General features: G+C 32.0%; 2 protein-coding genes and 1 pseudogene across 13 annotated transcripts in view; 1 reads left to right on the top strand and 2 right to left on the bottom strand.

Annotated features, from left to right (window-relative positions):
* The window catches only part of LOC141458557 (uncharacterized), a 121,217-nt gene extending 105,316 nt beyond the window's left edge, over positions 1-15,901 (bottom strand). For 11 of the 12 annotated variants that reach the window (XM_074136692.1, XM_074136695.1, XM_074136694.1 and 8 more), the window contains exons 1-2: positions 433-982; positions 112-366 (exon numbers count right to left, since the gene is read on the bottom strand). In XM_074136692.1, coding sequence (XP_073992793.1) covers positions 112-366; positions 433-982 — 805 coding nt within the window. Of the gene's footprint in view, positions 1-111; positions 367-432; positions 983-15,753 lie in introns of those variants that run through there. The other variant, XM_074136698.1, reaches the window with a different exon arrangement.
* On the top strand, positions 968-12,101 carry LOC141458559 (uncharacterized; annotated as a pseudogene).
* On the bottom strand, positions 10,218-15,707 carry LOC141458558 (uncharacterized). Its single transcript, XM_074136707.1, has 2 exons — positions 12,647-15,707; positions 10,218-10,377 (listed from the first exon to the last, which is right to left on the bottom strand). Exon 1 carries the CDS (start codon positions 15,108-15,110, stop codon positions 14,220-14,222), a length of 891 nt encoding a protein of 296 aa, XP_073992808.1. The 5' UTR covers positions 15,111-15,707; the 3' UTR covers positions 10,218-10,377; positions 12,647-14,219.
* Positions 15,902-27,207: the final 11,306 nt, after the last annotated feature.

Here is a 27,207-nt window from a genome sequence, read left to right as displayed (position 1 = left end):
ACTTATAGCGTGTCTAGCGCTGGTGTAACTTTACAAATAAATTTAAAAAAAAAAAAAATTAATTTAATTTGCAAATAATTATTTGTTTATGTTATCTAATATTATACTTACCTTCAGGAATAACAAGGCATAGTTCCGCATCAATAATAATCACGTCTTTGATAACTAGATCAGAACATTTTCTATGAATACTTGATTTTTGGAATCGGAATTGGTTGAAACGTCTTACGTATCCTGAACCGTCATCAACGGTCACTTGAAAGTCATCTCCGAATCCTTTATATACTCCTATGTTCATTTCTCTTGGCCAGTTACGTGCGTAATTAACGGAGTAAAATACCAATGGACCACTCAAGGTTGAAAATGCTAAAACAAATGGACGGTTCAATATAAAGAAAAAAAGTTACTAACGTCTAACATTCGTAAACTTACGCTTCTCTTTAGGCCCAAACTTCTTGCGACACGTTTGTCCATGATAATTATTTTTACAGCGACAATAAAAACTTCCAATTGTTCGAGTACATGATCCACCGTTAGCACACGGGTTACGTTTACAATAATTAATTAATGGACAACTACCTGATTTGCTACAGTATTCGCATGTTTCATATACACTACCGCTAACTATTTTACAAAAACAATTTTCTTTCGGTTCATAAGAGTTGTCCCACGAGCAATATCCTCCAAATCCACAGTGGCAATTTCTCCACTTTCCGAAATACTGCGAAATCTCCAAATTCGTTAAACGACTTTTTCCAATATTTTTACATGATGATATAGAAATGAAAGATATCAACAAAAATAAGGTTACAAAATTCATTATTACTTTTAGAAATATATAAGGGGATGTACCATCTGATTTTGCATCGAATATTTTCTTCATCGAACACATGGTTTGATCTGAAATTCTGGACAATTTTAGTATCATACCAACAAGCATTTTGCAATAACTTTCCAATAAGTTTATCTTGTAACTTAGCATGCATGTGAAACCACCGAATGGTTTGAATTCGAGTTCTGTTAAAATTATTTAACCTATTGCCCGTACAAAAATGATCAAGTAATTTTTTTACACTTCCTGTTTAGCCACAAAGAAGCTTTCGAAGTAAGTAAAATTATGTTCACAAAAAGTAGTAGCTCCTAGCACTTACCCTGTTTCGATACTTGCTTAATAAAAGGGTGAACATTTGACGGAGTTAACAGCATTTTTCTCAATTTTTTATGTAGTTTTCATAATCATTGTCAAAATCAGTGGTCCTTATGAAACCCCAATTGAGTTTTTGCCCGTAACTCCGCCAAAAATGAAGATACAGCATTGGGGGGTAAAAAATTTGGAAACTAGACCAAAAAAAACATAGTTTACTTTTCGAAATTCCGCTTTCCTAAAAAGTTATTAGTGAATGGTGCGCTAATGTTAGGAAATAAGTTAAAAAAGTACTATTTAAAAAAAAAAAATAATAACATTTTCTCAAATATTTCAGGCAGTTTGGAGAATAACTTATGCTTCGAAATGGTATAAATTTTTAGAAAATTTATCTGTCTTTCTAATCGTGTCATCAGAATCGAATTCGGACTAAAACTTTCTGAGTAATAACATTTTTATTGGAAAAAAGTAATGATTTTAGAAAAAAAATTAAAAGTGACGTCACTCAAGAAAAGTGGAAAATATGAAGTTGGCCAATACGTCATTGAACTCCACTTTAGATGTACTACACACAGTAGGCCTATGGACAATACTTACTTTTATTTTGTCCTGGGACAATATCCCTTAAGGACAACAAACAAAATTTAAATTGCAAAATTAATTACAATAAGTTCTCTATAAGTAAAAGCAATATAAAAGTAAAATTATTATAACAAAAATTACATTGAAAATTAATAGATATAAAACTAAATAATAAACTCTCTAATGAGAAGCGTCTTCTATGAAAGACCGCATTAAGAAATCATACAATGCATTTTTAAATGAAGCTATTGTACTTTTATGAATTAATGTAAGAGGTAAAGAATTCCAGAAAAGAGAAGATTGCACAAGAAATGAATTTTTATAGGTAACTGTTCGATATGGAGAAATATAAAATTTGGAATTAGCAGTTCTGGTATTTTTTAAATCTAATTGGGCCTTCCTAATAAACAGATTAAATAAATATTCAGGACGTTGATTTTTTAGAAGCATAAACAGAAACCTTCCCAATAAGTACTTCCTTCTATACTTGACATTCAGCCAATTAAGAAAAATAAAATGAGGAGTAATATGCTCATCTCTTCTTACATTTAGAATAAAACGAACACAGGAATTTATTGACCTTTGTAATTTTATGTTCAATTCAGCTGTTAAATCATTGTACACTAGCGAACAGTAATCTAAATGCGGAAATATAAGTGTAGTAATCAGCTGTTTTCTTAGCGAAATAGGCAGAATATTCCTATTGTATTTAAGCTGGCACAAAGTTTTAGAAATTTTGTTAGATATGTCACCAACATGATTATTCCATGATTAAAACTTAAAACTGCCCGGTAGGACAGTTGTATAAGGGTTGACCATCAAAAACTGCACGAAAAAGCGTAACGTTGAAAAACACCCAACTTTGACAATTTTTTTCTATTTTTCTATAAAAGATAAAATTCCCAAATTTTCTTTAAATCTTACTCCAAACCATCCTTTATAACTGTAATTTTTTTGCAACCACCCAGATCTAATAGGTTTCGAAAAAAAAGTTGCCGAAAATGAGCAAAAACGGCTTTTTCAAAAAATGTTCTTGTTCTTGTTCTTCTTGTTGTTGTTGTTGTTGTTGTTGTTGTTGTTGTTCTTGTTGTTACCTTTTTTGTAAACAACGTAGCGCCTAAACGCGTGAACCGATTTTCATGAATGAGGTGTCATTCGATTCAATATTTTATGTAGATGTGCCTTTTGGGGGTCCCGACGCTGTACATCGAATGGGAGAGGAGTTAGCCCCCTTTATGTAAGGCCCCTTCCAAAATTATTATTACTAATTACTCTGTAAATCTTGGCCCGATTTTGATAAAATTTGGTAGGATGATAGGGTTAGAGCTCCCCTACGTAACATTAAAGCGGCGATCAGCTCTTACACTTGTTAAGGGGAAGTATAGCAATCGTTTCAAATTATCGACACGTGAACCGATTTTTATGAATGAAGTGTCATTCGAATCGAAATTTTATACAGATTTGCACTTTAAAAGTCTCGGCACCGTGCCTCATAAGGAGGGGAGTTTGCCCCACCCAAATAAGGCTCTTTCTAAAACTATTATTACCAATATTTCTATAACGCTTAGTCCGATTTTGATAAAATTCAGCTCGAATAAGTGGTTAAAGCTCCTCTACGTTGCTGATTCTCTTGCTCCTACTAAGAGGAAGTACTGCAATCGTTTAAATTATCAATGAGTGAACCGATTTAAATCAATGAATTGTTCGATTAAAAAATCTTTGCCTCTTTGCCTTTTAGGGAGAAGTACTGCAATCCTAGTTTATTTTTCTTACTCCTCTTAAAAGAAAGTACTGAAATCGCAGTTTAATTTTGCTATTTACGTACAAATACCTTCCTATGTTATTCAAAACGCTTTCTCAAAAAAATTGTTATTGAGGATGGTTTGGGAGCCGCAACTACAATCATTTTTTAAAAAGATCTCTCCAGTGGTAGTTAACACCTTATCAGGTTATAATGATAGAATTGCTTATTCCAAATTTTAAAAAAATCTGTAAAGCAGATATGTAACTTTGTAAAATAGACAAAAAGGAAAATCTATCCAAAAGGTACAAAAATCTCCTTAACAAAAACTTACAGTTTAAAATGTTAAGTATAAGGGTTGGGTTAAGCCAAAAGGTACACAAATCAGCGAGTACCCAACATTTCATTAATACTTCATTAATATTTAAGTAATTCTACTGCATTAATTTTCATTAATAAGTTATTTTTTAGAATTTATTAGATATCACAGACCCTTATGCTGGCCACTTCATTTATATTATTTTTTTGTTATAATTATGATAAATCACATATACGTACATGCATGATAAAGTAAAGATAAAGTTAGAGTAGGCTACTGTCTTGAATTCGTCTTACCGAAATATTCGTGAGCACAATTAACACACAGTTAATAACAAGTAGATTATTAAACAATAATTATTCATTTCTCTATTGTAATTTAATTTAGTCCTCCTAATTTTACTTATAGTAAAATACTGGAATAATTAGCTGTCCTAAATATATGCATATCTTATTTACTTTATATTACATATATACAACATTGTGGGAAGAACACCTAGATGGAGAATGTAATTGAAGAAAACCATATTATTTGCGATAAAGCCAGATAATTATTACCTATTATCATAAACGTTTGACTACTACATAAAATAACAATTACTTTAATCGAAGAATGAACTTAAACCGACGATTTTTATTTAAGAAATAAAAATAAATAAATAAAATAAACAAAATCATTGATGTAAGTTGGTGTAAGCATTTTTTTAAACAAGGTTTTGAATTTTTTAGCCTCATATTTTTATTTTATTTTTTATAACGTTTTTCTTTTTAACCTGTAATTAATAGTTTGATTATTATAAATAACTAGATATTACAGTCAATCTACAGTGCTACTTGAACATATATTTTGTAGACGAAAATGGCCAGCATAAGGGTCTGTGATATCTAATAAATTCTAAAAAATAACTTATTAATGAAAATTAATGCAGTAGAATTACTTAAATATTAATGAAGTATTAATGAAATGTTGGGTACTCGCTGATTTGTGTACCTTTTGGCGTTTAATCAACCCTTATACTTAACATTTTAAACTGTAAGTTTTTGTTAAGGAGATAGAGTACTAGTAATAGTGACACCCAAACATTTAGCAGAATCTACATAAGGAATAGAAGCCTGATCTATTGTTATTTTTGAAATAAAATTCATATCAATATCGTTGACATATCTGGCACTTCCAACAATCATGGCTTTGGTTTTGGAAACATTAAACTCAATACAATTTTGTTTCACCCATTCATTAATTGAATAAACATCGGAATTGACTTGGGCTATACCCTGTTCTAATTCAGACAATGGGCAATGAAGGTATATCTGTAAATCATCTGCATATAGACTATATTTGCAATGCTTGATAGATGATGAGATATCGTTGATATACAGAGAGAACAGAAGAGGACCTAGAACAGAACCTTGGGGTACACCCGAATAAACTGGTTCCCATGATGAATAATCTCCATGCCCAGAGACAACGGACTGTTTTCTATTACACAAATATGATTGAAACCATCTAAGAGTTGCATCAGAAAATTCCAATAATTTTAATTTTTTTAGAAGAAGAGTGTGACTAACTGATTCAAAAGCCTTTGTAAAATCAAACAACACTAAAATGGTTAACATGCGCTTATCAATAGCAAAACGAATATCGTCCTTAACTTTTAGTAACACACTGTGAACTGTGACACTCACGATAACCATTGAAACGGATCCATGAGATTATTATTTTCCAAGTATTCCTTAAGCTGATGGCATACCATTTTTTCCAAAGGCTTAGAAACAGCAGACAGCAATGAAATAGGACGCAGATCTTTTAGTGAGGATGGATGTTTAGTTTTAGGGAAGGCTCGGATCAAGGAATGTTTCCATAAGGAAGGAAATGTCGAATGATTTAGGGAGAAATTGTAAATGTCTAATAGAGGAGGAATGATGACAGGCATGGATTTTTTCAGAAAATTTATTGAAATTTCATCAACACCTTTGGCTTCAGATTTACTGTGGAAGAGATTACATAAAAGTGTATCGAAGGTAATATGTTTGAAATAAAATCTATTTTCATTGAAAGGTTTCTCTGTATGAGTTATTTCCAGAGTATCATAGTCTGTAGTTTTATTGATGAATGAAGCAAAATATTTATTTATTTCATTGCAATTGTAAGGAATATTACTTAGTTGAGAACGAGTTTTAATTAATCCTAACTTCCTAAGTTCTTTCCAAGTTATTTTGCTATTGTTTAAGTTTGAAAAAACATTTGAATAATACGAACGTTTCGCATTTCTAATTTTATTTTGAACCACATTTCTAAGTGTTTTAAACTTAATATGTAAGTCTTCTTTACGCGTCCTGATAAAGGCTCTTCTGAGCTTATCTCGTTCACGCATTAAATTCCGAATATCATCTGATAACCAAGGAGCTGGTGGACGTCTTACTCGAATAGAACGCAATGGAGCATGTTTATTCATTGTGTCGATAATATAAGTATTAAACATTTGTATTTTATCATCAATAGATGTAGAATTATACAGATCAGACCACTCACAATTCTGTAAGTCATCTATGGAATCATCGGCAGAAAATTGTTTAAAATCCCTAATCACTATGTTATCGCAACTTGTACGTGGAACTTTAAAGGAATATTTAATTTGAATTAGATCGTGATTGGAAAGAAATGGAACTGGATGTTGACAATGTTCCAGAACTTTATCTTCATCGTCTACTATAAAAAGATCCAGCCAGGTATGTGAGGTGGCAGTGTGATGGGTAGAATAGAAAGGAACAAGGAATAGGTTGGTTTCGTATAAGAAATTATTGATATAAGTGCTGTCAAAGGAGACAACATTCATATCAGTATTCCAATCTCCTGCTATAATGATATGATTGTAATGCTGATAATATTGATGAAACACATTTTCAAAATCTGATATAAAACCAATCTTAGGTGGACGATAAAGCACACCGAATAATATTTTAGATGATTGGTGTCCGATTATTTCAGCTAGGAGAAATTCAGGTCGAGAACAATATTGTGCAGTTGAAGTTGCTAATATTTTGGCGGATAAAGACTGGTGGATGTATAGAGCCACACCCCCATCTATCCTTCCTAAACGGTCCCATCTAATTAAACTATAACCTGCAAGACCGACAGCCACATCACTGATATGCGGTTTCAACCATGATTCAGATACAGCAACAACATGATAGAAATTCTTTGAAAAAAAATAACGAAACTCATCTATATGTGCTAATAAAGACTGGCAATTAACGTGACAAACAATTAAATTTGAGAGAGAGAGAGAGAGAGAAACTCGTTACACTTTAAGGGAAGCTTAATCTACCGTGCAATAAAATGTCCATGTTTGAAGAAAGTAACACGCGGAAGTCTTTTCTGAGAAAATGTGCTCCCTTCATACACCCACATTGATAATTTGAAACAATTGCAAGACTACCCCTCAATAGGTGTAAGAGCAGACCGTCGCTTTACTGTTATGCAGTGGGAGCCCTAACCCTTTCATCCTCCCAAATTTTATCAATTCGGGCTAAGATTTACTGAGTTATCAGTAATAATAATATTGGAGGGGGCCTTACATACATTAGGCGAACTCCCCTCCCAAATATGCACAGCGTCGAGACCTCTAAAATGCAAATCTACATAAAATTTTGAATAATATGACACTTCATTCACGAAAATCGGTTATTCCGACGATGATTTGAAAAGATTGCAAGACTTCCCCTTATTAAGTGTAAGAGCAGAACATCGCTTTACTGTTACGCAGGGGAGCTCTATCCCTTTCACCCTACCAAATTTTATAAAAAACAAGCTAACATTTACAGAGTTATTGGCAACACTAGTTATAGAGGGGGCCATACAAACGTTGTTTACAAAAAAGGTAACAACAACAACAACAACAACAACAACAATTTTTGAAAATGTTGTTTTTGCGCATTTTTCGCATCACTTTTCTCGAAAACTAATAAATCTATGTTATTACGAAAAAATTACAGTTATAAAGGAGGATTTGCCCTACATTGTAAAGAAAATTTGGGAATTTTATCTTTTATAGAAAAAGAGAAAAAAATTGTCAAAGTTGGGTGTTTTTCAACGTTACGCTTTTTCGTGCAGTTTTTGACGATCAACCCTTATACAACTGTCCTACCGGACAGTTTTAATCAACCCTTATACAACTGTCCTACCGGACAGTTTTAATATACAGGGTGACCAAAGTTATATGCTCCACCCACTTTTTTTTTAACGGCGGGAAATTTCGAAAAAATAAAAAACACTTATTTAATCATTTTTAGTCTAGTTTATTTTCAGTGATTGACCCATTTTTTTAAACCCTTGTATCTCGAGATACAGCATCCAACTTTTGTTTTTCAAATGGAACGTTATATTTTTTTTTTAATATTTTTATAGTATTTGAGCTCCTAAAGAAAACAAAAAAACAAAATTTGAAATCGGTTAGGTTTTTCAAAAGTTATGGTAATTTAAAATATTTTTAAAAAATCCACTTTATTGTCAAAATTACGTTATTTTTTTAAAAGAAGCTGTTCAAACTGGGCACAATCAACGGATAGGCAAGCCAAAACTCTGGACTCCCACGCTTTGCTTGTAGCAGCACTTATGGTGGCGAAGTCAAGATCTAGGCAGGCTAGAGTTATTCGACGTTCAGGTTGTTTTTCTACAAACGTTTGGTGTGGAGTTTTAAGAAATCAAATAATCGGCCCATACTTCTACAGAGAGAACTTGACTGGTGCAAGATATCTAACTTTTTTTAAGAGACATTTTGCCACTTTTGCTTGAAGATGTTCCGCTACAACGTCGGCTAGATATGTATTTTCAACAAGATGGTTGCCCGGAGTTGTTCGAGGTTACCAGGACAGAAATTTCCATGAAAAGTGCTTAGGGACTCATTGTCCCATCCAATGGCCACCTCGATCTCTGGACTCAACCCCAATGGACTATTTTTTGTGGGGATATCTAAAAAATAAAGTGTACAGTAACAATCCCGTGGCTTCAGTCGATGGTCTGAAACATCGAATAACTCTAGCCAACCTAGATCTTGACTTTGCCACCATAAGTGCTGCTACAAGCAAAGCGCGGGAGTCCAGAGTTTTGGCTTGCCTATCCGTTGGTTGTGCCCATTTTTAACAGATTCTTTAAAAAAAATGACAATGGATAAAAAATCCATTCAATGTTCATGAACCTGATTTGCCTTGCAAAATTTCAAATTATTTCGATGCTACTAACATGCAGGACTTAGAAATGGAAATAATTAATTTGCAAAATGATATCGTTTTAAAATCACATTATGTTGATAAATCAATTTGGAAATTAGTTACTGAGGAAAGTTTCCCTATTTTGAGAAAATGCGCTCTAAAAATATTTTCATACTGTGGAACTACCTATAATTGTGAAGCCCTTATTTCAAATATGACATATTTAAAATCTAAATACCGATCACAGCTTACGGATGCACATTTAGATAACTGTTTAAGAGCGGGTAATTCGTCGTATATGATCGATTATGAAAAAATTGCAGATGATATGGCAACCCAAATATCCCATTAAAATAATTTTATATAAAAAATATGTCATTGCTCTTGCCACCATCTTTAATATACTTACAAACATTCTTCTGTATTTATTTAAGATTAATAATAACCTTGTTCGGTAATTAAATTTATAAATTATAAAATTAATAAATGAACATGTTTTATAAATATGAATATTATTTTTATATATTTGTTAGGTCAAAAAATAGTTGGCGCCCGCCATGAATTTTTAATTTAGTATTTCACTCTTTACATTAAAAACGTTGCCGACCTCTGCCTTAATGGATAATGGATGAATAAAGGATGGATGCCACATAGAGTTTTGGTCAAAATCGCTTACCCGAGAGTACCAATTTTCCTACACTTAGGTCGAAGTTCTTATGACCACTTTGTTTCTTTCTCTCATAATTTTTTTTAATTTTATGAGCTGTAAGGCTGTTTGGTGAATCGCCAGCCCAAACGATCGGTAAAGAGGAAATTTCAAAAAGTTTAATATAAATTGGTGGCCATACTAACTGTCCATCAAGTTGGTATGATCACTTAGTTTTCATAATAACTTTCTTAATTTAGCGGCACAAACGTTGAAAACTGGTAAATCGCCGGCACAAACGATGAAAACTGGTAAATCGCCGGCACAAACGATGAAAACTGGTAAATCGCCGGCACAAACGATGTGCAAAAATCTTTAAAAAATTCGTTGGTGGTCAGGGAGTTAATTTATTACTTTATTAATTGTACACATTGCATTTTATGCACAAATTTTATGACGTTGTATATCTTAGTTTTGAAATAATTGAATTATTTAATTGTAAAAAGGATTTAAAATACTTTAAAAATAAATTATTTAAAAGTGATTATCCCTTATTTACTCTAGTCACTTCTTCAGTTAAATCATTGTAGGATTAATTTATTGGTATCCTAGATACATGTGCAATTATATGATTACATAGATATATGAAATTATGTGGATACAGAAGCAGAAGTACTTAATTGAAAATGAAAAACCAAGCTGCTAGTATTGGAGACGGCACAATTTTGCTTGGTTCTGAAAAAAATCAAAACGATACACCCAGCGAGAAAAAAAAATAGAAAAATGCAATCTATATTTTTTAAATAAATACCAAGGGTCTACATTCCTTTCTATCACCTGAATGTTATAATGCTCGATCTGGACATTCCTTTCGGGAAAACAACTAGCTAAGGACAAATATCAGAGCTTCCATATTTCTCATTGCCCTAATCCGTTCAATGAGGAGAAACGTTAAACTTGTTCAATCACCTAATGCTCTTCCAGATCTTGCTAGACAGTGAATAGGTGGAACTCGATACAACCATCCTACTAGTGAGGATCTGGTTTGGATTAAAATAAAAAGGTGAAGCGCTGACAAGTACCCATGCATTAAAAAATAATAATAAAAAATTATATTAATATATATATTAGGGTGTTTCATTTTTCCGAAGTTGTGAGTATCACACAACTTTGCTTGCCCCCTGAGTCTAAGTATTACAAAAGATATATATGCCAAATTCCATGAAGATTGGACAATGATTAGAGGTTGCACACATTAGTCACTATTATCTCAAACTAGCTAATGAAGTGTTTTGTGTTAATGTAAGTTTTCTTTCTATAATTTCATTTACGTTTCTTTGTTCATTACAGGTTAATAATTAAACTTGAAAATGGGAACTAAAAGAGGTATTTGGCTGTTAGAAAAAGTGCCCAGTGATGAGTTTTTAGGAGCTAGGCTTCCTTCAAAAGAACAAGTACTTTTAGTGTTTATTTTAGTGTTCATCAATGTTGGTTGAAGACACTCCTGCTCAAGGATTTCTAGAGGAACAACGCGTGACAATGGTTAACTACATCCAAAATGTTCTAAAAGATGGAAGCCATCCAAGAGAAGATTACAAAGATTATTAAAACTCTCACTCCTTTATTTAGGAGGTTAGAATGAAAAAAAAATCACATTCAGGATCCCAGGAGCTTTGCATCAAGCAAGGTGGATGGCAAAGGCATTATATGTACTTAAAATAGCCCTTTTTGCTAAAGAATTGAATATGTCTCAACGAGAATTGAAAGGAATGAAACGCGTAGCTGATTTTGTCAGTCTCATATATGTTCGATTTTGGCTCGAGGCAACTGTAAGTCGATGGGCTCCAAAGAATGATCTGGATTTGCTACAGCTTCTGGACTCTTACCCGGAAGCAGACGTCAAAGACAGTGCAGTCACAGTTGCCAAAAGACACCTTTGGTATCTGTCGGGAACAAACGTGGGATTGGCTTTTTTGGATGAACGTATTACTGAAGAAGTTAAACAATGTATGGTTCAAAATTTGGAAACCAAACCTGCGAAGAAGAAGGAATTGAAAGGAGTCGAGGGTAAAAATCTAGACTTTGAAGGAAAAGACGTGAGCCATTTCGTTACCAAAAAAACCAAGAAGTTCTTTGAGTTATTTGGGATCTACGACGTGACAGAATAGTTCCTAATTCTACAAAAGTGTTCAAAGTGTGCAACCTCTAAATATGATCAAATCTCGAAATTTGGTATGCACAACTTTTAAATTACTGAGACTCGGAAGGCGAGCAAAGTCTGCCAAAATTGTATATTAATTTTTTTCCCCCTACAAAATGATACACCCTAATATATACGTATTTAAAAAAAGGACATACTTCAGTTTACTGATATGAACTAACTTCAAAAAATAAAGAAGTTTTATCATGACTTTTTGTAGCAGTGTAATATTTTAGAATAAGTTGAAAGTGAGGGTCTTCTTTCGATGGTATGTACAATTTCATCAGGATCTTATAAAGTACCTAGTTTACACAACCTATCAACAATAAATCCTATTTTCTGCTGATTTAAGCACATTATTATCAACAATTTTCTGCTGATTTAAGCAAATTTTACATAACTTTATTAGCATAGATGTTGTTGGGCTATCATTAATCTTAGATAGTAGATATGAATGATGTAGGAAAAATGAAGTTCTCCGAAAGTTTAAATTACTTAAATATGTATCAAGCTAAGGTTTTTTTTGTTATTTTTGTCCTTAATTTGTAAAAAAAGTTCCCTTTTAATCTGTACTAATATTATCTGATGAATGTAAGCTTAAAATCTCAATTTCTATATTTCCAATTTTGTGTACATATGTAAAGTTTTGTAAATAAATATATAATTATTATTATAAATTAAATACCACTAAAACGGATAAAAGCATAAGTCTAGCACTGACTTTAGACTGCAAGTTGTTCCTGAATGAGCATAATAATGAAAGAAAATTCTTAAGAACCATGTCAACATGGTGGAAAACCTTACCTCCTTAGCACCCATAGTGGTTGATACTTCCTCAGTGCCAACACCCAGTTATCCAGCTAATTATTATGTTTTTCACCCAGTAACTTTAGCTCTAATTAGCGTTGTTTGGAGAGGCGACAATGTGGCTTTTCCAGTAATCTTATCCACATGATCTTTTTTAAAAATTTTAAATTTGATATGTGTATTTCAAGTTTCAATCTTAACATTACAAGCAGGATTGTTCCTTGATAGCTGTATCAATAATTTTAAAATCATACTATTGTAATTTTAAAATCTCAGTTGTCCTGTTTTATGTTACTCAAGTTACTGCACTAAATTTTAACAAAGTACAAGAGCACACTCTTGAGAGATAGAGTCGTACATAGTAATTTCACATTTATCACATATTAATTACATTTAATCTTACATTAATCACTTGAATGATAAAATTATTATTATTATTATTATTAAACATTTTTTTATTTAGTTATTGATTTACATTGAAAATTTAACAAAATGTATAGCCTTGGTCATAGACCGTCAGGCGAGTTGCCACATTTAATACAAAAAGAAAAATAATGAGTAATTGTACAAAAATAAACAAATTAAATTTCAATTTTTACGTTACAAAACAAACAGTAAATAATAGTATTTTTATAATAGTTTTATAATTATTTATAATAGTAATTCTTTCTGAATTTATTGATTACGAAAACAAAACTCTAATTTTAAACACAATTCAATAGGCATGTGATCTGAGTAAATTTGAGCGATTTTTTTTTTTTTTTTTTTTTTTTTTTTTTTTTTTTTTTTTTTTTTTTTTTTTTTTTGAACTATTAACATAGTTGAGAAGTGGATAAGGCACACAACAATAATCTATGAGTGAACTGCCCCGTGTACTGACATACGTACGTATACTCGCCTTCACAATCATCAGCTGTTCTTCCGTTCAATACGCATAAATCGTTATCTTCACACATCCCTAACAGTTTATTTCCTTCTCTATTCAATATCTTGTCTTTAGATTTCCTTACAGCATGTATATTTTTAGTCTGAATGTCATCAGGTAATATTTGTAAATCAGACAGTCTGGCATTACAATCCCCAATAAGTAAACAATCATTCATTCTATTCTCAATACAAAAATTACAAATATCATTAAAATTTTGCTCCCAAAAACTACAATTTATATATACAGGCAGAAGGTAAAACAGTTGAGTGCCCACATTTACCTTTAATAAGACTCAATATTCACAAACAACTTTTTCAGACAAATCACTCCTAAAACCCATTAAAATTCAGACTGTTTTATAGCCACATCCCAATACAAAACAACACCATTAAATAAGTGCTCAAACTTAACTATGTCCTTTTTCAAAACAGAAGTTTCACTTAATAGAAATCTATCAAAACTAGTTATAAACTCAAAAAATCAGTATTATTTTGCTTGTTACTTAATCCTTTAATATTATACGACAAAACCTTAATTAATAAAAAATTATTTACAATTGGCTAAATACTTAACGCAAATTTCATCCGACGCCGTGACCGTGATGATGTAGATAAAATAAAATAGGGCCTCGCCTAGTTGCTGTCATTTTAAATGTGGAGTACCTTTAGTTGTCACACCAGAAACACTTCCGCCATTACCTGCTTCATTAGGAAGATTAAGAAAGTCAACACCTGTTATCTCAGTCAGCGATGCAAGACCATTTCCTCTTTCTTCTGTTATGAGACCATCCTCGTCATCCCACTTGAACTTAACAGTTCGATTGTTAACAGTTAATATTAGTAAATCTGTACGTAAACGTAACCTGGCTCCAGGTATAATTTGCATGATTCTTCTTCTCCAATACAGCAGTTTATTTCTTTTAATTCGTGTCACATACGACAAATCTTGATGTATCAAAATGCCCGTATTTTTAGTTTTATGCATACTGGACATTATAAGAAGAACGTCCTTGTAACTGGCGAACTCAACTAGAACTACTCTTCTTCCGGTGGTTGAGCGGCCTATAGGAAACGCCTGAACTATATTAACTTCACTCGTAAGCCCCAGCAAGCTTCCGCACAATTCCTGAACCACTTTCCCGTAGTCTGTGCTCTCTGGTATACCCCTGAATATGAGATTATTTCTTTTAGATTTATTTTCTAAGTCCGCTAGTTTCTCCTTCAGCTGCTTATTCTCCGCTTTGATCACAACCAGCTCTTCTTTAACCTTTTCAAATCCAGTAATTGCATAATTAATTTTCTCATCAATCTTGATGAGATCTTCCTTAGTTGCAAGCTGTGACATCTGCTCACTCATACTCTTTAACATTATTTTCATCTCATTCATCCAGGATGTTTGCAGACTAAGACTTGCTTCACCCATCTTGCAATCTACTTGACAGATTTTATCTACTTCAGGAGAACTCTGAGTGCGCCTTCGCTTATTTAATTTACTTTTTGGCGTTAAGTATTTGTCAATACTTTCCTGACTCATTAAATGTATTAGAAATATTGCGCGTATATAATTTGAGAAATTTGAATTCAAAAAGATTTAAATTGTCAATAAGCAGATAAAAAGCTATTTAATAAGCCTGCTGCCAGCTTAGAAAAATAATTTAAAATAAATAGAGCCAAATGTCTTGTTTACCAACAAGGTAATTGTAAAGTAATAAACAAGTTTCATAAAAGATTGGAATAAATCTTTACCAAAGTTCTAAAGATGTTTGTAAGAAATACTGGTGGTATCAACAAAGCTGATCAACAGGTAAATAATTCGGTCCAAGAAAGAGAAGGGATGAGATAACAACATAAAACTATATCCCCACCACTCACAAAAACAAGCACTGAACTGGCGAAATTCTCTTTACTATTAATAATTAACAAATCTTTATCTTTAAGTAACTAAAAATCCCTTCGGTAGAATTTTGCAGTTTTTTGCTATATTAAACTTCTTATAGAATCCTACACTCACGTCAAAAATCACGGTTTAAAACCTCTTAGAACTATGTTTTTGTAACAAAAAAACAGACAGCACAAAAATAGATGTTCACTCTACAACAGCACAGAGACAATAAAATGATTTAACAGGGTTATACATAAAGTAGTAGCAGCTATATTTTTTGATAGAAAGTATTTACCTGCTATGGAAAATTTTGCAGATTAAGAAAAATAGAACACCCAAGATAGAGAAATTATTAGGAAAAATCATTTAATACTTTCCAATTGAAAAACACACTCACTTATTCAAACATTCAAGAACATACGTCTAAGATAAGAACATGTGTATAAAGAAAATAAACCCCAAATCACCAAAAGGTGGCGGTACCTGGTGAGCATTTTGGTAAACATAAAAACAGAAATTGGGATATCTACATCATCTGTATTTTTTTAGTAGATAATATTTTTAGTAAACATTTTAAACATTTACTTTGCCAATAAACAGCCTTTTTTTTTGTGACTTTTAATATTTATACTGCCTCGAACCAGACACTCTTCCCGATCTCGACATTCCTTTAGGAAAGCAACTAGCTAAGGAAAAATATCAGAGCTTCCATACTTGACTTTCTCATCGCCCTTATTCTATTCATATGTTCTCTCGCCTCTAAGACCATTGCTGACAATCCTCCAGTAAACCTGAGATCTCCTTCAGGTCTTGGCCAGCAAAATAAATGAAAAATCATGTCGAGAGAGATACCAATGGGTGACTCATTCTCATCCTGCTATCTAACAGATTCCACTTTCACCAAAGTTACCATAGTGTTTTTAAATTTACAGCTTGTAAATAAATAAATAATAAAAAATATCTAAAGAATCACTTAGTAAATATTGATAATCGTAAAAAGTTGTTCGTCATTTCATGTTTTAATTTTCTGCAAGTTTACTATAGTTTGTGGGGATTGGAAGGTCGTTCTTCTTTAAGATTTTTATATTATTTTATTTTTTTTATTTGCAATTTCATGCTATTTTCGCTTTAACTCAGTGATCTTGTCAATAATTATATTGATGATGTATTGTTTCTTAAGAATGTAATTTATCAATTATACAACAGTCTTCAGAACCGTTAAATATTGAAAGATGAGCTTGATTATTTTTTTGTTTAAGATGATTTAAGGTCGCTTTAAGAAAAATTTTATTTAATGTAGTCGACAAATTGGATTATAATTTTTTGTTTTCTTTAATTGAAATAATAAAGAAAAAATAATTCTTGTTTTAAGTTCAAAAATACTTCAAACCCAACAGACTGTTCTAGTACTTTGTAAATTAATGAATACATAAATGTAGCAACCTGTTTCTCCTCCAACTCGTTGATAACTTTGTAAAGAACTTATAAATTGACCTAACTGCAGATTTTTTTTTTTATTAGCAAAAAGTAGAAGGCTATTTGTACTTCTCTTTTGAATTGGGTAAAAAAATAAAGCAATAGGTATCAAATTTCTTGCACTGTTGTGGAACAAACCTACAGTTTGAAATAACTAGATAAATTTAATACTTAGAAACAAAAATGACAAAAAAAGTTTGTTAAAGAGTTTAAGTTTCTTGAATTTTAAGTAAGTTTAGAGAGATATAAGATATAAGAAGATATTGATCCTTCAAAATAAATAGATATGCAAAACGTACCCATTATTCAATCAAAAGTTTGTAGATTTAAATTTGCAAAGCCAAGCAGACAAGTGAAAGCTGTAAAGCAGTTTAAGTTTACTTAATAGGCTAGTGCACCCTTTTTAAGTAGAAAAAGCCACATGCAAATTTTTTTAAGTGTTGGCAGAACGCACCAGGGGTTAATTAAAAAAAAACTTTTTAAAAATATTTTTTCAGGTTAAATATGTATCGTAGATATAAATATCCTTGGAAAGATTTCCTAAACAAATTGAAATTTTGTTCTTTATAGAACTGCTCTTGAACGTCGTTTCATTATGGACCCATTTTTTTTATCAAACAAAGATGAAGCATGATTTTCAGTCATTCTGAATCAAAAGGAAAAGATTGTGGTGATGCCTACATAAGGACTTTTTTTTTTTTTTTTTCCATAATGAGTAAAGTTGTACCAATACTCTCGATGCAATACCAGTATTGACTCTTCTCTTATAATATCTGATGCTCAATACTTTTTTAAGGAAAATCGAGCCAGAAGAGACAATTTTACCCCGGATAAACTCCTAAGATGCCCTGAAATTCCAAATTTTTGTGACAATATGTTAATCATAACAATAAGTACAAGAAAAAAGGCGGATGTTGGTGTAGTGGTCACGAACTTGTATTTGGAAGTGAGAGATCCTCAGTTCGAATCCCGTGTGAAGCTGCTTTTTATTTGTAGGAAAAACAATTTAGAAGTAAAGTATGTTCTTCTCTCGCTCTCTAGGACTCCATCAGTAGTTGAATGTTAAGCCTGAAAAAATATGCGATTACTTTACTTTAAATTCAATAAGATAAAATTAGATTTGAATATGAAGTTGGATATTGTTCCTAAGCAACGCATCCAAAGGATGCTTATGAAGCAGAAATTTTTCTGTTGCCAGGATTAGTTTTTCATCTATGGGAATTGTGCGTCTATTGCCGGATTATTTATTTAATGTACATCTACAGGTACACGAATCGCTTTCAAGAAAAGGCTGGACTGAATATTTAAAACATTAATGGACATTACACTGTATTGTTATTGTGGACAAGTGGAGAGATCTGACATAATAATCTTTAGAAGTGAATAAAGTTAGGAATTGAAGGAATTGAACCGAAATTTATTAAGGTGATTTACATGTTACTTTAAAGAGTCCGATATGTCCAAGTGCACCTAGGTCGTCATATGGCTTAGCCATCAGCGAAAAAATCTCAAGTTTGTCTAAAGACTAACTCGAAGCCCAATACATGTTACTTTATCTATCGCCGACTACTGTACAGAAGAGGTGACATCGGAAAATGGAACCTCAATTTTTTCCCCCTTTTTCGTACTAATTTGTTTTATCATTGCCTGGAATTTAAGCACAAAAGGGTGAGTAGCAGCACAAATGATTCAACATTCTCACATATTATGAGTGATGGAGGATGCTTAGAATGGCTTTTGAAAATGTTTACTAAGAAATGCATTGGTGGGATTCTTCAAAACCCATTTCTCGAAATCCTCTTAAAATGGATTTCTTGTGATCATCTTCCAGGAATTTTTTTTCTTTTAATGAGTCTAGAGATAAATAGTAGAATAAATATAACTTATTTTTATTATTAAGAGTGAATTGTCTACAGAAGAAATAAAAGTGCGTGGTCAGCCTTGTACCAAAAAAAGCCATTTAATTTTGTCCGACCATATGGTCTCTTAAGTCAGCCTTATTCTCAGAAATCATTCTCTGCCTGGAAAAAAAGAAAAGAAATTCATTGTTAATCAAATAAAATTTTTATAAAGAAATTCAACCGTAAATAAATCTTATGTAAATCTTTTGATAAATCTATTCTTGGTATTATTGCAATATGTAAATTAATTCTTATGGAGTTTTAATCTAAAACTTCGGTATACTTTGCAAAAATTAATTACATTTCTGACTTACAATGAAGAGTTCTTCTGCAGTTTTTATTTTTCTGAGATATTTTTTTTCACAAACGCCAGACCGTTGTATAAAAACCACTGATGAAAGCGTAAAATCAAAAAGCTAGTATAAATTAAATATGTTCTTAACTTAGTGAAATAGAGTAAAAAGAAATAAATAAATATGGAGATTATTTGATTAAGGAGTGCAAATACTATTAACTATTTTGTAAGTAGTGGCTTGCCGTCACGTTTAGTATTCTTAGAGACGATATCCGGAGAGGAGGGTCGTGCAGTGCACAAAGGAGCTCTGAATGGACTGGCCTTGTCACGGATTTCACTCCATCCAGTGCGACCATTAAATAATCTGCACTTCGCATTCACCAGTTTAAAAAAGGCGCATACGGAACACAGCAATCGTACCACCTAGCAACCAGTCTGAATTATTTTCATACTATCCTCTTACTATTGTAAAAGGATCTATTTAAAGAAATTACCACAGGGAATGGATAGTTAAAAGTTCTCAGAGAATAAATTTTAAAAAATCTTGTATGAACACTCTCATGCCTTTGTTATTATTTAAAGCCTGGAGCTTTTTTTCAGTGGCACTGCTGGCCTCTGGACAGTGTTCTCTCATAACAGATAACACTGTCCATCTCCAGACTGTGAGCTACAAGAAGTTCATAAGAAGCTGTAAGAAGAAAAAGTCTATGGGCCAGCAGCTCTATACCAACTTTTAATCCCCAGTTTAAGTTAAAAAAAAATTAGGACATTGGACAAAATTCACACTTACAGTGGAATCTATTTACACACCATTATAAAAGTACTCTTAACAGAATTTCCCGGAAAAGCTACAAATATAGATGATATATTGATATTCAGGGTGACCAGAGTTTTTTAAGATGCAAGGTGCAAGACATCTAACTTTAAGGTGCAAGGTATCTAACTTTTTTTAAGAGACATTTTGCCAGTTCTGCTTGAAGATATTCCTCTACAACGTCGGCTAGATATGTATTTTCAACAAGATGGTTGCCCGGCACATGTGAGAGCTGCCTAGATCTTGACTTCGCCACCATAAGTGCTGCTACAAGCAAAGCGTGGGAGTCCAGAGTTTTGGCTTGCCTATCCGTTGATTGTGCCCAGTTTGATTAGATTTTTTTAAAAAAAATAACGTAATTTTGACACTAAACTGAAATTTGTTTTTCATATTCTAAATTACCAAATAGAGTGTACGTTTTAAACTTATATAATATTTTTTAGAAAAATGAAGTCAAAGTTTTTGGAAAAAAATTAGAAACTTGCTATTTCTTATATTTGGGCCTCAAATTGAAATCCTTAATATCATTATTTTGAAATATAAATTAGCTTATTTAAAAGGAAATTTAACCTTCTTTCTAATGAGCTTATTAAAATAGCTGTAGCTTTAATAGTTTGAGAAATATAGACAACTGTTTGCTAAAAAGTAGTAACACCTTGAAAAAACAAAAAAATATCTAACAAACGGTGTAGAAACGGGCCATAGTTTATATGGAATTTTTTTATGGCAAATGATGCCCAGAATCACCTCCCGAAGTTTCGACTACTCCTCCGTATATACCCTGTATTTGCCAACAATAGTTGAAATTGGCGTCCGGAATATTTTTCAGTGCACTGCCTATCTCCGGACAATATTCTTGCTAACAAATAACATTATCTCCCCAAATAGGCACCTGTTTAGAACATTTTACCCGTCTAAAATGGCTAAAACTATGGGCAACAGAATAAAATAGTCCCTGAGTGTCCCCCGCCTGTCGTAAAGAAGTGGCTACAAGCGGACTAGCATGGATGGTCTGGAGAAAAGCTGTCCTAACATATGCTCTATTTGTCGCAAAAGGATGCTATAAAGCACCATGATAGAATATTCCTAAGAAATCCGTTGCCTAACATAATGCAATGAAAAATGAAATGATTAGTATGTTAAAATAGACATGGTTGTCCAGATTCAATTATTTCTCAAATTAGCATTTAAACATTACAAATCGACTAAATTTACCAAATTAGTATTCATATTTCAGCCTGAGTCGCCCGCTAGGAGGTGGAGGAAAAACGTAGGACTTGCTGTCATAGATGGACCTTTGACCATTCTAAGTAAATTGACTATTATTAAAGGGTCTTGGTCTTGGTACAAAATGTTACCACAGTACCATGAATCATCGCCCGAATTAGTTTCACAAAGGTTTCTTAGTGGTCCAGGTTTTGCAGCCAGGAGATTAGATCCCCTGTCCGTTCTGTCCTATGGAAAAAGAATCGTTGGATTTGCATCCTTCCAAATGCTACAAAAATTACTCAAACAATTATAGACCCAATTCTGCAAAGCCACAAAACTTATATCATAATATAACTAATTTGAATTATTCATTTAGTAAACAGTGTAGCTCGTTTACACATAAGTATTAAACATAAAAAATGAAAATTTAAAAAGAAAAAAGAGATCTATAAGTAACCGCAAGGTGATACTTAAAAATATTTGCATATAATTTAGCATTCTATACCAAGACATCACCTAGCTAATGCCAAATTGGCACAGCAATTAGATTTTTGAATGCAATTTTTTGTTGTGACTATTTAAAAAAAAAAAAAAAAAAAACAGGCTTGTTTAAGTAGCTGTAAATTTGCGTCGTAAATTATCTTTTTTACTAAACCCGGGAATTTTAATATTTTCACTAACTCAAACCATTTTTAATATTCTAATTTAGTTTTATTTTGAGTACTCTTTATTAAATTATTGGTTAGAAAAGATGTTTTTCAAGTTTAAACCCTAAATTTTCAAATAATTTAACATAATCAATTTCATAAATTAATTTTATTTTATAGATTTTATAGATAGCAAAATATGACAATTTAGAGAAGAGACCTAACTTTACTTTTCCATAAAAACCATACATAAATAATGTTACCTTGAAAAATAGTGTAAGTAAATGTCTTACATGTTTTTATGTAAGTACATACATAGTTAGTTTTGTGTTAACATTTTAGAGTCGGTAAGGGCATTAGATTAAATTGAAATGAAACTTTAAAGGTAGTGCCCTCGTTAAAAGTGTTTTTAAAGAAATTTTCCTATAAAAGATCTACATTGTTATTAAAACTTTAAAGAGTAGTTAATCAGACAGATAGCTCAGATTTGTGTAGCCAGTACTAAGTATCCTAGGATTTTTCATAAAGGAATAAATAAACTCCATGAAAGGGTTTGTTTTACTTGTGCTGAAAGAAAAAGTGACAATATTATTCACTTCATGCTGGGATGTTTTTTCTATAATTCACTTAGAAAAAGATTGTTAAATAGGTACATAAGCTCCATTAACTCAGAGGTTTACACTAATTTACTTGATATTGGACTGCAAAGAAAAATTAAACAGTTTGTTCTATTTCATTTCTGGTGCTCTAGATGAGAGGTACAGATTTGTAAGACTTATATTCAACAGCTGTAAAGAAATTCCGCCGCCGAATCAAACTTGAGTTCATTTTTGTAAATATACCGTTTTCATTATTTTTTCTTTGTTTTTTTTTAAAGAAATATTTGTAACAAGGGGTGATTTTGATTTTGTATTTCATACTTTTATTTTGTATTTATCTTTTTTATCTTTGTATTTATCTTTTTAGTGGAAGTAGCTATTTCTTATTATTGTTATCACTAGCAGAGGCTAAACTCTTACTATAGTAGTTGCCGTTATATTAAAAAATAAAACATGGGCACCAAATCAAGGATAAAAGCTCCTAACATAGACTCCTGTAATTGACAAATTTTGGAGCCATTTTTTTACAACTTTTTAAATAATTTTTGAAATAATTTACTTTTAAGTTGAGCAATATTTATCCATAATAATTTCTGTTTAAAAAAAAAAATGTATAAAAGATTATATTTTTTCCACATGTTTTATCATTCAGTTTTATAGCCAGCTGGTAATTAAATGCCAAAAATTTATATAATATAAATTTATGATAGTCACATAAAATTGAAATTGGGTTAGCGAAAAATCTCCATATATGAAGTGAAAGTTAAGGCAATTTTTAACAAATCTATAAAATTAATTACACTTTTTTTTTTAAAAAAAAAAAATAATGTCTTTATTACTTTCACTTAAGTAGAAACTTAAGCACGATACTCTGGGTAACGTATTTTCTATTGGATTCTAAGGTAATTTCTCAGTGGAGAAGGAAGAATTCGAATATTATGGCAGACTATTTTGAATCAGCAATCAGCGAAATCTTAATCTAATTAATTAATAGCAATACCAAAATACTAAATTTTAATTAGAAAATATGCAAGTAATTAACCCTCTTAAAGAAAAGTAAAAAGTAAGTCACAAGTAATTGAAGTTTGACCCCTAAGTATCCTAAACACCTTTCCAGCGATTTTCACTTTAATAGTATGGTTTTTCCAGTTGCATCAAGTCAGTGGGCTGCACCTTTTTCCTCTTATTTTCCACCGAACATAGGTCCTCTTTACTCCACTAAATCCTCCTATTGCACTCCTCTTTTTCACTATGTGCTTTCTGCGTTTCTCCGACAGGAGCTTTAGTCCTAAATTTTTCTTACAGCTAAAATTAAAACTAAATTAAACCTACTGAAATGAATCACTTAAACTCAAACTCTGGTTTAACCTAATGACTAAACAACTTAACCTTAACTATCTAATTTTACCTAAATGTAACCATGAATAATCTGTAACTTAATTGAATCTAATTAATTACAAACCCTAAACTAAACAAGCAGGCACCAATTCAATCCGACTGAAGATTTGATTGAATGAAATGTTTCACGTTATTTTTTCCGCACATAATTGGTAACAAAATATATGTATTTTGTGATTTGTGAATACATTTTTTTTTTGTATACACATATTCAAATTAAGAGAGATATATTGTACAATACATTGAAAGAGAAATGGACACACACCTGCATTGGCCTTTCTTTTAATCCTTGATACACCGCTTTTTAAAAAAAAAAAAAAAAAAAAAATTACTGTAAAATAACGACTATTTCTTTTCAAGTTTATTGCATATAAGTAACAATGAGTACATTTGACACGGGAACATCTACGTTTAAAGAGTATCATGAGCACTTCGGCTTGGGTTTGCAAGTACGACGTTTCGGTTTTCTTCGACATTGCGGCTTACACGGTTTCTTAGATTTATTTCTCTTTTTCTTTTTCCGCGAATCACCATTACAAGTAGATTTACTTCTCTTTCCACCCTCTTCTCCCTTTCCACCCTCTTCTCCCTTTCCACTCTCTTCTCCCTTTCCACCCTCTTCTCCCTTTCTTTTATCTTCTCCCTTTCCACCCTTTTTTCTCTTTCCACACTCTTTTCTCTTTCCACCCTCTTTTCCCTTTCTTTTATCTTCATCCTTCCTTTCACTTCCCTTTTTTTCCCCTTCAGAGGAATTTTTTTTTTCATCCTTCGACTTATCCGGGTCACATTTCTTTCTATTGCCAACAGTACCGCATACATTGCTGATATAATAACGTTTTCTTACTTTCACTATATCACCTTTTTCTTCGCCTCGTTTAATCATTTTGATTACCTGCATTTTAAGCGCTACGGCATTATCATTATTCACTAAAGTTACATATTTTAAAATTTCAACAAGAGTAACACCACCTAATAGGTTTTTACTAATATCTTTTAAGAAACCCATCACATCATCTTGTATTTTTCTTTTTCTGAAGATAGATCTTTGATTGGCTAATGATAGACATTCCCAGGGCATGTTTTAAAATAACACAAAAAATTTTAATTTTATTTGTTATGTGATTTTAGTTTATTTATTTTTTTATTTTGTAAACATGGTTTAGTTTATTTATTTTTAGTGCATTCCATGCGAAACATATGTAGTTAAAAATTTATATTAAAATAAAAGACAAAAAACATTTCATAAAATGATTTTTGGTGAATATCGAGGTGCGGTCTTAAATAAAAACAACTTTTTTGCTTTATACCAACGTTTCGGTAATTATTACTACCTTCTTCAGGGTCTGTACAAAAGGAATATTACACTAATATAGATAAAATTGAAAAAATAAATAAATAAAAATTATTTCTAAAGCATAAAATTAAATAGATAGATAAATATAATAAATATAATTTGGAAAGACTTTCAATATAAAAAAGGTTTGTGAAGTTTAATATAGAGCTACGAGTATATCATAATAACTGTTAAGGATTCACGGAAAAGCGGGTTTATATAGTGGTAAGGGAAGGGTGAAAACAATAGGGCTGGAAAAACCTAAGGTATGTGGTGAGTAATTTGTAAAGTTACTGTTTGAAGAATGTTATTGTAAAAATTTGAAAGATTGTTCGTGTCTGTCCTAAAGTTGATAGATTTTTGTTGTTTTTTAATGGGTATCATTTCTAATATGTTCCGTTTGTTTCCGGTTGGTGTTAGTTGCAAGTATGGAAGTGTTGTCAAAGTCAAATTCGTGTTGTAAGTCTAGATGGTGTTTAGTGAGAGCAGATAAGGTATCATTAGGTTTTTTAGTTTTGCAGTCTTGTTGGTGTTGGTATAGCCTCTTGTTTAGGTATTGTGATGTTTGTCCGACGTATGTGGCATCACAATTTTTGCAATTAATTTTATAAATTACATCTGAACATAACAATTTTGGTGTAGGGTCTTTTAGTTTTGTGAATAAGGTATGTAAGGTGTTGGTGTTCTTAAAAGCTGTCGAAATATTATGTTTTTTGAATATTAATGATATTTTTTCTAAAAAGGCCGTGGATAAAAGGTATGGAAATATATTTTGGTGTTTGTGAACTAGAATGTGATATAGAATGTTGTACGGAAGTGTCAATGTCAGTAAGAGAGAGTTGATTGGTGACTTGGTTCAGTATTTTTTCAATTAGGTGCGGAAGATAACTATTATTTTTGAAAATGTTAAAAAGTAAATTTTTGTTTTGGTCATGAAATGAAGAATGGCTAAGGAGTAGAACTCTTTTTGAGAAGGAGCGAATGAAATTAATTTTTTGGTTGTATGGGTGTTCAGTAAGAAAATGTAAGAATCTGTCTGAACGAATTAAATATTGAAATGTCTAAAAAAGTGATTTGATTATCTATTTCTGTTTCATGTGTAAATTGTATTCTTGGATGGTAGGAATTAAATGTGTTTAAGATAAGAGGCATGCTGTCTTTGGGGATTGCTGTGAGACAATCATCTACATATTTAAAAAGGAAAGGGGTTGTAAAAGGTAATTTTTCTAAGGACTAAGGATTAAGTTATTTAGAAATATAATAGGGGGACCGAAAAGTAATCAAAAATTTTTTTTTCTGGCGAAAAACATTTATTTACTAAATAAATCTCACATCCTAGTCTACAAAATAATTTCCATCATTATCTAGCACTTTTTGCCAGCGTAAAGGCAATTGTTCGATTCCCTTTTTAAAAAAGTCTTTCGATTTTTCATTGAAGAACTTTTCCAAGTGCGTTTTCACTTCTCCAAAATTGTTAAATTTTACCTCTTAATGTATGCTCTAACGATCTGAAAAGGTGATAATCCGACGGCGCGAGATCTGGTGAATAGGGTGGATGGGGTAAAAGTTCTAACCCAAGCTCCCTTATTTTTTCCTGTGTTCCTTTTGCTGCGTGAGGCCTCGCGTTATCGTGTTGAAGGATCCTTTTTTTCTTATTGACCAAAACAGAGCGTTTTTTAATGAGTTCTTGTTTCATTCGCTCGAGTTGTTCACAATACACTTTCGCTGTAACGGTCTGATCAGCTTCAAGCAATTCATAGTGTATGATTCCAGAAAAATCCCACCACACACACACACACACACAAGGACCTTCTTTATCGTTAGTGATGGTCGAGGTGTCGGAATAGGTGCTTCTCCGGGAGAAAGCCATTGTCTTTTTCGTGTAGGATTGTAGCACCCACTTTTCATCTCCAGTTACAATTCGTCGCAAAAATGGATCAGCTTCATACCGAGACAAAAGAGACGCGCTGATGGTACGCCGTTGATCGAGCGCCGCTTCCGTCAATTCACGAGAAACCCAAATTCCTTGCCTGTACAATTCTCCTATGCGACGAAGATGATCCTGAACTGTAGACCA

Source organism: Rhodnius prolixus, unplaced genomic scaffold (assembly GCF_049639745.1).
Source record: "Rhodnius prolixus isolate KJV_2025 unplaced genomic scaffold, Rpr scaffold_5, whole genome shotgun sequence".
Taxonomy (NCBI): Eukaryota; Metazoa; Arthropoda; class Insecta; order Hemiptera; family Reduviidae; genus Rhodnius; species Rhodnius prolixus.
The sequence above is the reverse complement of the archived record's forward strand: the minus strand, read 5'-3'. Positions and strand labels throughout refer to the sequence as shown.

What these genes read in the sequence shown, in the direction of transcription:
- LOC141458558 (XM_074136707.1), bottom strand. Translation starts at nt 15,110, where the DNA reads ATGAGTCAGGAAAGTATTGACAAATACTTAACGCCAAAAAGTAAATTA.